The sequence below is a fragment of the Zootoca vivipara genome, chromosome Z1 (genome assembly GCF_965207765.1).
Source record: "Zootoca vivipara chromosome Z1, rZooViv2.hap1.1, whole genome shotgun sequence".
Taxonomy (NCBI): Eukaryota; Metazoa; Chordata; class Lepidosauria; order Squamata; family Lacertidae; genus Zootoca; species Zootoca vivipara.
Window position 1 is genome coordinate 54,831,936 of NC_142583.1, and position 12,156 is coordinate 54,844,091.

Genomic DNA, 12,156 nt, shown 5'->3' on the forward strand with positions numbered 1-12,156 from the left:
AAAGAAGACAAAGTCCCTACCAAAGAAGAATGGCAAACTAAGCTGTTGGAACATGCCAAAACTGACTGGAAAGCTCAGGAACTAAGAAGACCAAAACTTTAATAAAGAATGGGGGGAAATTGTAACCTATCTGGGAAACCACTGTAAGCAGATGAAAACATCAGCAGGATTGCAATAATACTTGTAACGTAGCAAATACTGTGGATAGAATGGAGTGATATAAAATATGGATTACAGAATAATATGCAGTTAAAAAGGTTGACAATAGGACCCATGGAGGAGAAAGTGGGAAGTCCAGAGATTTGGAGGAATCTCTAAATAAGGATATATATTTTGTATTGTAATAATTTTATATTTGTAAAACCAAATAAAAATATTTCAAAAAAGGAAGGAAGGAAGGAAGGAAGGAAGGAGGAAGGAACCCTGTTTGCCCAACATGGGGATTGTACCTATGACCCTGAAATTAAGAGTCTCATGCGCTTCTGACTGAGCTATCCCGTTGGCTAGAAGGAAATGTGTCTCTACCCCTGGGTTAGTGTGCCAGGCAAGGACCTGGGTTCAAATCCCCATTTGGCCACGAAGCTCACCAGCTCTCAGCCTGAACTACCTCACTGGGTTGTGATGAGGATTAGGAGGGGATTGTGGGGGCTGGGTGTGAAAACCACTTGTGCCCCCTTGAGCGACTTGGTGGGCTTGAAATGTAGCCATCAATAAACTAATAAGCAAGTGGGCCTTCGGGAGAGGGGGCGGGGGGAGCTGCCATCACGTCACCCATTCACACGCACAGTGCACACATGCGCAACCAGGTGAGTAGAAAAAAGCTAACAGCAAGGAGAGAAGCGGATCAAAACACTGCTGAAGACATTGATTGACAGAGATAGATGGGTGTGTGTGTGTGTGTGTGTGAGAGAGAGAGAGAGAGAGAGAGGTCAGGTGACCGATGTTTTCCTCTCTCCCAAGTCTTTCTGACATTCAATCTGACCAATCCAGTGATTAGCTCGCCTTCTCTCTCTCTCTCTCCCCCCCCCCCCCGGCATCTCTTCTTTCACATGGGTGAACTGAGTTAAGAGGCTGTTTGCGCCTCTTCCTCCGACGCGCAACTCACCTTCACGCAGCCGCCAATCGGGAGAGAGATTCGCCTGCAAAGTTTGCCGCTGCCCCCCAAAGACCTGCGGAGGAGGTGGAGCATTGGGCGGGGGTAGCAGAGAGATATATATAGATATCTGTATATATAAGTCGCTCTCGTAGTAAGAGACAGAGAGAGGAAGGGTGGGTGGTGTGGAACAACGGGTGGAAGTTTGCACTTATTTATTACTTTTTGTATTCCTAGGTGGGTTGTTGTCGTGTTTCTTTCCCTTTTTTACACTTTTTATATAAAAGCTGTGATTTCCAATGAAAGCTAAAGTTGCTTTTCTAGAAAATTAAAATTTCCGTGCACTTGACATTTTCAGCAGGTAAGAGGAGCTGTTTGTCTTGGGGGCTGTATTAATGGATTGTGTTTACTGTTCTGCAATCTGCCTGTGAACTGCTCCCCCCCCCTTTTTAAAAAACAACAACAACCAAATAAATTATCTAGTTTTCTTATTTAAAAAAATATGTTTGATTTCACTCTCCCCCCCCCCCCGGGACTTTAAACTGCTAATGGATTGTAAATAACACATAGATTGTTTTCTTCAATACGTTGTGGTCTGATGCTTATCAACTTTCCCCTGCTGCAGCTTTTCCAGTTTTGAGAATTGTGTGCTGTTATCTTTTTATTGTCTAACGGCCTGTCAATGAACTATCTTTGCTTTTTCTTCTTCAGTTAACCCAGAGAGGTAAGCTCGCCTCTTGGTGGCAAGGACAATTGTTCTTCAGAATGGTGGCAACCAGCAGCTTCAACATTAAAAATTCTGCATGTATCTCTGAACTGATACAGCACCGCTTTCGGCCTGCACCCGTGACTGGTGAGTGGGTTCAGATGCTGGTGGTTATTGCCACACTTACTAACTGAATGCAATCCAGATCTCCAATTGTCTTTTTGGGCTTGCATGTGTACACACAGAGAGGTCCTTGGGCTACAAGTCTTGTGCAAAAAATTTTTTTTAAAAAAAAATCATGCAGTTTGTTGGTTGGAAATATTTATAAAGGTAAAGGGACCCCTGACCATTAGGTCCAGTCGTGACCAACTCTGGGGTTGCGGTGCTCATCTCGCGTTATTGGCCGAGGGAACCGGTGTACAGCTTCCGGGTCATGTGGCCAGCATGACAAAGCCGCTTCTGGCGAACCAGAGCAGCACATGGAAACGCCATCTACCTTCCCGCTGGAGCAGTACCTATTTATCTGCTTGCACTTTGACGTGCTTTCGAACTGCTAGGTGGGCAGGAGCTGGGACCGAGCAATGGGAGCTCACCCCATCGCGGGGATTTGAACTGCCGACCTTCTGATCGGCAAGCCCTAGGCTCTGTGGTTTAACCCACAGCGCCACCCGCGTACCTTAAACTACCCTAAAATTGAACTTGGTGTCAGCTAGTGTGAACAGCTGGAGGATACAACTCTCCCCCCCCCCCGCCGCCCAAATTCCACTTCCAGAAAGATCAACATGTTGATGAGATACACAGTGAATTAAAATTGTTTGCGGGTGCATCATGGAAAATTACCGTATGCAAAATGTGTGTAGCATGTGTGGAATGGATCTCAGACTTCATTTCAAGAAGCTCTTCCTAAAGCCCTGAGATTTGGTCATTTAACTGCATGTTAAGCAGCAGATCCCCCTCCCCCACTTAGCCTGCAAGAATTGGACAGTGTGCTATTATTAGGCCTTTGCAAAAACATTGTGCAACTCTCTTAGCAACTTTTTGCTATGTGTGCTGTGCCCTACATTGCCACGCCAAAGAAAGTAGTTGGAGCCAATCATATTTTCATGGGAAAAGCATACTGTTTTCCTGATAGGAACATAGGAAGCTTCCTTGCACTGAGGTCATTGGTCCAGCTAGTTCAGTATTCTCTACACCAGGCATGTCCAACAGGTAGACCGTGATCTACTGGACATCTGTGGTAGGTCACTGGTAGATCACTGGCTCCCCCCAAAGAAGCTCAGCAACTTTGGCTCCCCTAAAAAAAGCTCTACATCTTTGCCCTGAAGCCCCCAAAACAGGGCTTTCCTTCCTACAAAAAAGCTCAACTTTGACCCCCCCCAAAAAGAAACATGGATGGCTTTCCTTCCTAAAAGCTCAACAATCTCAACCTGAATCCCCCCAAAAGGGGGTAGATCACTGTGAGTTTTTAACTCTGTGAGTAGATCGCAATTTCTTGGAAGTTGGCCACCCCTGCTCTACACTGATAGGAGATGCCCTATCTGGAGTTACTGGGGCTCAAACCTGTGGCCTTCTCTGGGCAAAACAGATGCTCTACCACTGAGCTATAGCCTTGTGACAGCTCTAAAGAAAAATTGTAACCACAAATGACTGATGGACTTGTTAATTTTGTTTTGTTTTGTTTTTGTTTTTTTAGTGTTTGTTTTGTTACTTTTCTTTCTTTCTTTATTTCTTTTTTACTGTTCAACTCTTTATTCAATTTTTGTTTTGACAAAACATAGCAAAATATCCCAAAATGACAATACAAAATAAACAAAACACATAGAATAATATAATAACAGGATATTCCCAAGTAAAATAGTACAATCCTTGGTAATTCAGAATCAAAAATCCTTTCATCCAATCATATCAGCCCAATCCTTTATCTCCTCCCCTCCCCTCTTCTCCTATTTGCCCTCCCCCTCCCCCTCCTGACTTCCCTCACCGATATATGATTTCTCATTTAATCTTACCTATAAATTTTCTGTTGCGTTATATAAATTATATTTGAAATGCTTTCCCTTCCTGTACAATATTTTGTCAATTTTGTTTTAATAGGTTTCTTTCAATGCCTTCAGTGATTTTTCTCTCTTAATGCTAGAACTTCGGGTCATCTTATGAATCTGAAACAGACAAGAAGTACTTCTCCCCCCAGGGCATGGTTACACAATGGAATTTGCTAGCACAAGATGTGGGGGTGGTCACCACCAATTTAGATGGCCGTGAAATGGAATTTGATAAATTCATGGAGAATAAGGCTATCTGTGGCTATTACAATGATGGTTATATCCCCTGAATAATAGTCACTGGCTGAGGAGCAATACTAGTGACTCATTGTGCTCACGTCCTGCTTAGAATCGGGACGTGAGTGGCGCTGTGGTCTAAACCACTGAGCCTAGGGCTTGCCAATCAGAAGGTCGATGGTTTGAATCCCTGCGACAGGGTGAGCTCCCATTGCTCGGTCCCAGCTCGGGAAGCACATCAGAGTGCAAGTAGATAAATAGGTACCACTCCGGCGGAAAGGTAAACGGCATTTCCGTGTGCTGCTCTGGTTCGCCAGAAGCGGCTTTGTCATGCTGGCCACATGACCTGGAAACTGTACGCCGGCTCCCTCGGCCAATAACGCGAGATGAGCACTGCAACCCCAGAGTCGGTCACGGCTGGACCTAATGATCAGGGGTCCCTTTACCTTTACTTTTTACTGCTTAGAATCATAAAATTGTAGAGTTGAAAGGGACCCTGAGGATCATTTAGTTCCACCCTCTGCAATGCATGAATCTCAGCTAAAAACAGGCAGGTGGTCATCCAACCTCTGCTTAAAAACCTCCAAGGAAGGAGAGTCCACCTTTCTAAGGAGTTTGTTCCACTGTCTAAGAGCTCTTACCATCAGAAGATTCTTCCTGGTGTTTAGTCGGAATCTCTTTTCTTGCAATTTGAATACATTGGTTCAGGTTCTACCCTCTGGAGCAGGAGAAAACAAGCTTGCTCCATCTTCCATGTGACAATCTTTGAGATGTTTCAAGATGACTATCATATCTCCTTTCAGTCTCTTCTTTTCCAGGCTAAACATACCCAGCTCTTTCAACTGTTCTTGGTGTCCAGACCATGGCTGTCAAGTTTTCCCTTTTCTCGCGAGGAAGCCTATTCAGCATAAGGGAATTTCCCTTAAAAAAGGGGAGAACTTGACAGCTATGGTCCAGACCTTGGTGCCCTCCTCTACGCACATTCCAGCACCTAAAATTGTGGCAGCCAGAACTAGACACGGTACTCCAGGTGTGGTCTGACCAAGGCAGTATAAAGTGGTACTGTTACTTCCCTTGATTGGGACACACCGTGCTTCTGTTGATGCAGCCTAGAATAGCATTGCCCTTTTTGCTGCCGCATCACACTGTTGACTCAGGTTAAGCTTGTGGTCTACTAAGACCCCTCAATCCTTCTCACATGTACTACTGGTAAGCCTGGTGTCCTACATCTGATATTTGGACATCTGGTTCTTCCTGCATAAGTGCAGAACCTTATATTTGTCCCTGTTGAAATTCATTTTGTTAATTGGGGCCCAGGTCTTCAATCTGTTAAAGTCATCTTTAGTGCCAGTTTTGCCTTCTGAGGCACTTTGGCACCTGCACACTCCACTGCACCCTCATTTCCTTCATCCAATTCATTTATAAAGACTTTGAACAACAACAGGCCCAGGACAGAACCCTGCGGCACCCCACTTGCCTCTTTTTTCCAGAATCACGAGGAACCATTAGTGAGCACTTTGGTCAGTCAACCAGCTACAAATCTACCTTATTCACCCCACATTTTACCAGCTTCTCTGCAAGAATTTGCAGAAGACTTTGTCAAAAGCCTTACTGAATACAATATACACTATGACCACAGCATTCCCCTGATCCACCCAGCTTGTTTGTGGACTTCCCAAAGCATCTGGTTGTCTACTGTAGGAGACATGATGTTGGACTACATGGACCTTTGGACTGATCCAGGAGAGTTCACCATATAAACTGTTCTGAACACTAACCCAACCAATAGGTGACATTTTGCAAACCAGCAACATGGCTGTGTTCACCAACTATGGTGAAAAAAATCGTACCCTTTTTTTTTTTTACACCAGCTGGATATCAACTTTGATTTTTGATTTTTTTAGGGCTGGTCCTTGGAATGTGTCCTACCAAAATAAAACTACACAAAATTTTGCAGAGAACCTTTAACCCAAGGACTGGAGAAGTTATTGCATACCAAAATAATAATGCCATGAAATTCATTTTCTAAGCACTATTTTATCAGTATGCATCCTAAGATGAAAGTCAAAATAAATAAGGACTAAGTAAATGCTTATGATTTTAGCAGAGCTATCAAACTAATTCAATAGTTTCCAGATGATTAGTATCTGCATTATATTTGATATCTGCAGGCTAAGCGCTTATTGGAAGTAAAACAGCTACCACTCAGCCCTTTCTTGCAACACTACCTGAAATATTTCTAAAAGTTCCATCTCCTTTTAAAACTATCCTGTCACAATCAAAATAGCCCCAAGAAAAACAAGCATGTTTACTGATGATACCTAAACCTCCTCCTCACCAGCTTAGTGACCAGATAGAGCAGCCGAAGCTTGCATCCCTAAATTTGCACATAAATATTAGCAATGTATTGGCATATACCTTTTAGCAAAACTGAAGCTTTCCTATAGGTTGAGAAATAACTTTTCATCCAACTGGACTCAGCAAAACATTAATTCAAATGGATTGCAGCCTTACAGTTTTGCTTGCAATCCTCTTTGCCACGTTAAAAGATGTGGTGAAAACGGTGCCTAAATTTCCTCCAATGTTTAATTTAGTGAGGTGAACAAGTTGCTTCTCTTTCGGCTGTGTGTGTGTGTGTGTGTCTGAAGCAATTTGGCTCAGCTTCTGACAACCTGCCCAAATGTAATCTATTAAGAAAAGCATGATTGGATCACTTGCTTAGGAGTCTTGTGTGTCATCTCTGTGTGTTTTTCTACTGACATCTTCTTCTGTTCCTCTTTAGCAAATAATCAAATGTTTGTTAGTGGCCAAAAGGGCCATATCCTGATTGCAGTGCACTTCATGGCCACTTTGTCAAGGGAAAGGCGATTTAATAAATTGTTATTTCTGCATGAAGTCAAAGTGGGGTTGCTTGTTGGCAGCAGATACAGTAGACCTAGCTGCAATTTTATATTAGCCTGGGGTGGGGGACAACAAACACACTATATATAATATCTGAAATCTTGGCTTGCTGTAATTATTTGATACTGCCGGTGGTGGCTGGCTGGCTTCTTGCCTGGTAACCGAGAATCTCTTTCCTCCTCTTCTATCCTTTACAGATTTTGACTACTGGGATTATGTAGTGCCCGAACCCAACTTTAATGAGATGGTGTTTGAGGAACAGAAATGTCAGAGTCTAGTTAGAATGCTGGAGAGCTGCCTGTCTAAATCAAAACAGACTAAACTGCGTTGCTCTAAGGTTCTAGTCCCTGAGAAGCTAACCAGGAGGATAGCCCAAGACGTCTTGCGTCTCTCTTCCACCGAGCCTTGTGGCTTAAGAGGCTGTGTCATTCACGTCAACTTAGAAACAGGAAATGTGTGTAAAAAGCTGGACAAGATTGTCTATGACCCCACTGTCGTTCCTACTTTTGAACTGACACTGGTGTTCAAACAGGACTGCTGTTCATGGCCTAGTTTCAGGGATTTCTTCCCCAGAGCTTGCTTCACTTCCGGCATCAAACGTACTCTGATCCTGAGTCCTGGGTTTCGTCTAATTAAGAAGAAATTGTATTCCTTGATTGAAACAGTTGTGGAAGAATGCTAACAAAAACAAAAAAAACCCACCTGTTTTTAACAGTTTAAATAACTGAGCCTGAAACCCTTAGAAATATGATTTTTATTTTTATTTTAAGAGGATTGCGACTTTTGCACAGATACCCTCTATTTAGGCTGGCTAAACCTCGGTGCAGCTACTTGGTACTGGGTAAAATGAGAAGGAACACAGCTACTGATACTTGAAACATTCCTTGATGAGCACCAGAAAGTCCCAATAGCCAACCTGATTGCTGCTTATTGCTAGCCGCTGTACTAAATGTTCCCTGTTAACAATTTGGCATTCTTGACCCCCCCCTTTCCTCCCTCCTTCCTTTTTTTTAAAGAAAAAAAACTAAGTTCTCTAAATTCAGCTTCTTTAAGAAGAACTAGAGGAAGTTATCCTTTATACCCTTCAAAGAACAAAAACAGCCGGCAGTGTGCTTTTGACATAAATACAGGAGCTGGGAACTTTTGGGTCTCCGGGTGTTACTGAACTACAAAGGTCACCATCCCTGGACACTGGCCATGCTAGCTGGGGCTGATGGGAGTTGTAGTACAGCAACTACTGTGTTAATAGGAACCATGCTTCCATATGTTGTTTGTAGCACCAAACACACAGGTAGAAAGTATTGGAAGGACGTGGAACTAAAGCAGGCATCCCCAAACTTCGGCCCTCCAGATGTTTTGGACTATAGTTCCCATCATCCCTGACCACTGGTCCTGTTAGCCAGGGATCATGGGAGTTGTAGGCCAAAACATCTGGAGGGCCGCAGTTTGGGGATGCCTGAACTAAAGTCTTTGTGAGGAACCTGTTCTTCAGCTGTTCCTGGACTACAACGCCCATCATCCCTGATCATTGGCCATGCTGGTTGAAGCTGATGGAAACTGGAATCCAATAACAACTGATGTGCTACGGATTCCCCATCCCGGAACAAAAAGTTAAGGCTTGGGTGGCAAAGCAACAATAGCTTAAATTTCATCCTGCTAGTAATTTGTGGGGGACTAACAAAAATTAGCATAGTTCTGTCCTTACGGGATCCTCCAGATGGAAGGGTTTGTGTTAAAATGGTTCCCCTAAAGTGTTAGTAACAACTGCACTATATTTCAATTGAAACGTGGTGTATTTTGAATTCTGTAGAACCCCTGAAGGTGGCTTTTGGCACTAAATGCTGCAGGTATTTTTTACTCTGTCTCGTAGAAGAAGTGGTGGTGGTCTCCATCGATACACCTGACCTACCTCACATCTATTTCTGGAAAAAAGGGGGGGGCTATTGCTGTAGTACACAGTTGCCTTCCATTTTTGGTGTGAAAGAACAACTCACACAACCACTTCTTGGGCTTCCCTTCAGTCATGTCCAAAATGATTGCTGGTTTTCAGGTGACCACTTGATCATCTAAAAACCACAGCCGGTTGACTTTATTATGGTCCCGCAGACGATTCATAGTTGACGGGTTCAGAAGGCTGCTTTACCACAGATTGGGAGGAAGAAGTTCCCATTCTGATGTTCACTGTTGATTCCCTCTTAGAGTTTCTTGGCTTAGCCAAGGGGAAATCTACATGGCCATAGAGGCAAGAGAGGCCAGCTGAATATCTTTTATTATTTTTTTGCTGACTTGCCACCCATGTGTACTCCAGACATGAGCCATCTATGATCCAAAGAGCAGCATATATGTGTGGTTCTTGGTATCCTCTTCTCCATAATACTTTTGTCAAGGATGTGTCCCTACTTCAGCAGCAGCAGGGAAATGTTCCTTATTAATATTAAGGCTATGAAAGGCTTCTTTCCCTTGGAAGTGTTAGGGTGGAGGTCTTTCATCTTGGTCGTGCCAAACCTTCAGCTTTCGTCTCTTGCCTGGACTTCAGCTATTACCATAAGTTGCCCATTACTGTCCTTTCAGGAACCCAGTAATCACACTGAGGATGGAGGGTGTGAGGTTTGCCACTCTTTTAGCCCCCATTGAATCAAATTGGCTGCTTGTGTCAAGCAAAGGTATTGCACTGAATGTCTTGAATGCCTCTTGGCTTTAAACTCCTATAGCTCACAGCGCTGAGATTTAAGCACTGTTCATGCAGATGGGCCATGTTAACATACCAGGATTCGTGGTTTTCTTTGGGAAAAGCACTTCATGAGGGACCAGATCCTACTATACATAAACATTGAGAAACAGGGATATTGAGAAAAGACTGTTGTAGTGTGAATAGTAGGCAGCGTTGTCTAATGCCAAGGAATTTTTGTTTCTGCGTCTGGGCTAGTTTAGCATTTTGCTAATATCCAATAAAAAGGGTGTGATCTTGGAAGCTTCTACAGGTGACACTCCTGATTTCCTTCAAATGCTATTATTTGGAGGGGCCAAACTTATATGTACATGGCATGTATTTCAGAAAGACTAATAGACCTGGGCGGGGGATGGGAGTATTGCAGAGAAAGGGATGTCTCTGTTGCCTGTTAGTTGCAGAAGACTGAATTTTAAATAGCTGACATTGGAATAAAAATTGGCCCATTTCTCTATACCAGCTACTGAACTTCTGTCTTGTTGCTATAGGACCATTGTAAACTCATGATGCACTTAAAGCCGCTGTTAACCTTCTGGTGTTAAATGGCCGCCATTTGTATGGGTGGGTGTTGCACTGACGCAGATGCCAGAATTGTTTTGAAGTTGCAAAATGTTTTTAGTTTTTGCATTGCCTTGTTATGGTCTTAGCATTGATCTTAAAGTGTTGGTTCCTATGGAAGGAGATGTAAGTCTGTCTTATAAATAAAGGTATATTTTTAACTCTCAGATCTCGGGTTTTCGTTTTTGTTTAGTCTCGAGAAGAATTAAGGTGCCTGGCCTGTCACTTCCGGAAAGGGCCACCAAAATGAAGAAGGGGATGTAGCATTGCAGAAAGGTTTTTCTCACAACACTAGAAATTGTGGACATTCAATGAAGCTGAACTTAGGACAGATGAACTATGGAATTCGCTCCCGCAGAGACAGTGAGGGCCACTGTCACAGAAGGGTGTTGGCTACTCCCGAGTAAGCACTCCACACATCGTCCGGATTTTTCAGAGTTTTATTGTGCATGCTATAAACAGTGCTGAGATGTCTCAAATCATGTCTGCTCTGCATGGGGCAGAAGCCCGCAATGGCGTCTCGCGGGCTCTGAGCGCCCTTTTAAGACTGGGCATCCAAACGTCCCTCCTCCTTGCTCTACGGGTCCTCCGTGGTCCCAAACCAGGCTCCTGAGGTGCCGTTCTACTTAGCTCCTCCCCTGCTTCCCTGCTCCCAGCCTGGAGCTGAGCCTCCAGGACTCTGCAGAGCCCTGGACCCTTCTTTACCACTTCCTGTTCCTGGTTTTCCCTCCCATACTTCCTGCTCTCGCTGCTGCTCTCCCAGCTGGTAGAAGTAAGCAGAGTGGGCTGCTCTCTGCAAGCCCTCTCTCTTACAGCCACCAACTTAGGTGGCTTTAATTAGACAAATTTATGGAGGAGAGGACTATCAGGGGCTACTGTCATGAAATTCTACTCAATATTGATCCAGAGTAGATTCCAATGTATAGTTAGCAGAGTAAAAACTTTAACAGGTTGCAGGATTCCCCCCCAAAATAGATCAGAGGCAATTGCATTTCATACAGCAGAGCTTTACTGCTACTGAAGGCAAATGAGCATAATGGTCACAAATCCAATACGTTCAGGAATGGCACTGTCCATAAGAAATCCAGTTGCAGCTGACTTAACTTAAACTTACAATAACTTGTAATAAGTCTAAACCTTAACATTATAGCATACTATGTACAGAACACCACACCAGAAGGAAGAGAGATAGAAAGCGAAAGTGAACCCAGGCTCCTTCTGGCCTTATTTTTATAGTCAGCATGGCTGTGACAGAAGAGATAAGAGAACCAGTTTAAACCAGCTGCACACAGCTTCTCTGAAGGTATAACCCAAACATCATTAACCTTCTGCTTCCAGAACCCTCTTGAATTAAGTAGAATAGGAAAAATCTCTACACATCAGATCATGCATCCCCAAACTTCGGCCCTCCAGATGTTTTAGACTACAATTCCCATCTTCCCCGACCACTGGTCCTGTTAGCTAGGGATCATGGGAGTTGTAGGCCAAAACATCTGGAGGGCCGCAGTTTGGGGATGCCTGCATCAGATCAATACTTTCTGCACCAAGAAATGCGAACTGACAGCTACTAGGGATGGTGGCTATCCTCCGTCTCCACACTTGGAGGCAGGAATGCTTCCGAATACCGCTGGAGTTCCTGGAAATCACGGGAGGGGAGATTGCTCTTGTGCTCATGTTCTGCTCCCTGGTTTCCCATAGACATCTGGTTGGCCACTGTGAGAACAGGATGCTGTACTAGATGGGCCATTGGCCTGATCCTGATGGCTGTTCTTACATATGCTTCACCTTTTTGAAAAGCAGCATGGAGGCGGGAAAGAGGAGAGTAGAAATTCCACATCTCAAAAATGTCCCATTCAATTCTTTAAATAGAGGAAGATCTGGGTTCTTCAGA

The 12,156-nt window shown here is 43.9% G+C and overlaps 1 protein-coding gene across 3 annotated transcripts; it reads left to right on the forward strand.

Annotated features, from left to right (window-relative positions):
- Positions 1–1,058: 1,058 nt before the first annotated feature.
- On the forward strand, positions 1,059–10,432 carry DDIT4L (DNA damage inducible transcript 4 like). 3 transcript variants are annotated; one of them, XM_035112478.3, is made up of 3 exons: positions 1,059–1,180; positions 1,805–1,946; positions 7,177–10,432. In XM_035112478.3, the coding sequence occupies exons 2-3, from the start codon at positions 1,859–1,861 to the stop codon at positions 7,659–7,661; spliced, it is 573 nt and encodes a 190-aa protein (XP_034968369.1). In that variant the 5' UTR covers positions 1,059–1,180; positions 1,805–1,858; the 3' UTR covers positions 7,662–10,432. The 3 variants fall into 3 exon arrangements, with proteins under 3 accessions (XP_034968369.1, XP_034968368.1, XP_088517247.1); XM_035112477.3 differs by lacking the exon at positions 1,059–1,180 and adding an exon at positions 1,257–1,454; XM_088661121.1 differs by lacking the exon at positions 1,059–1,180 and adding an exon at positions 1,257–1,330.
- Positions 10,433–12,156: the final 1,724 nt, after the last annotated feature.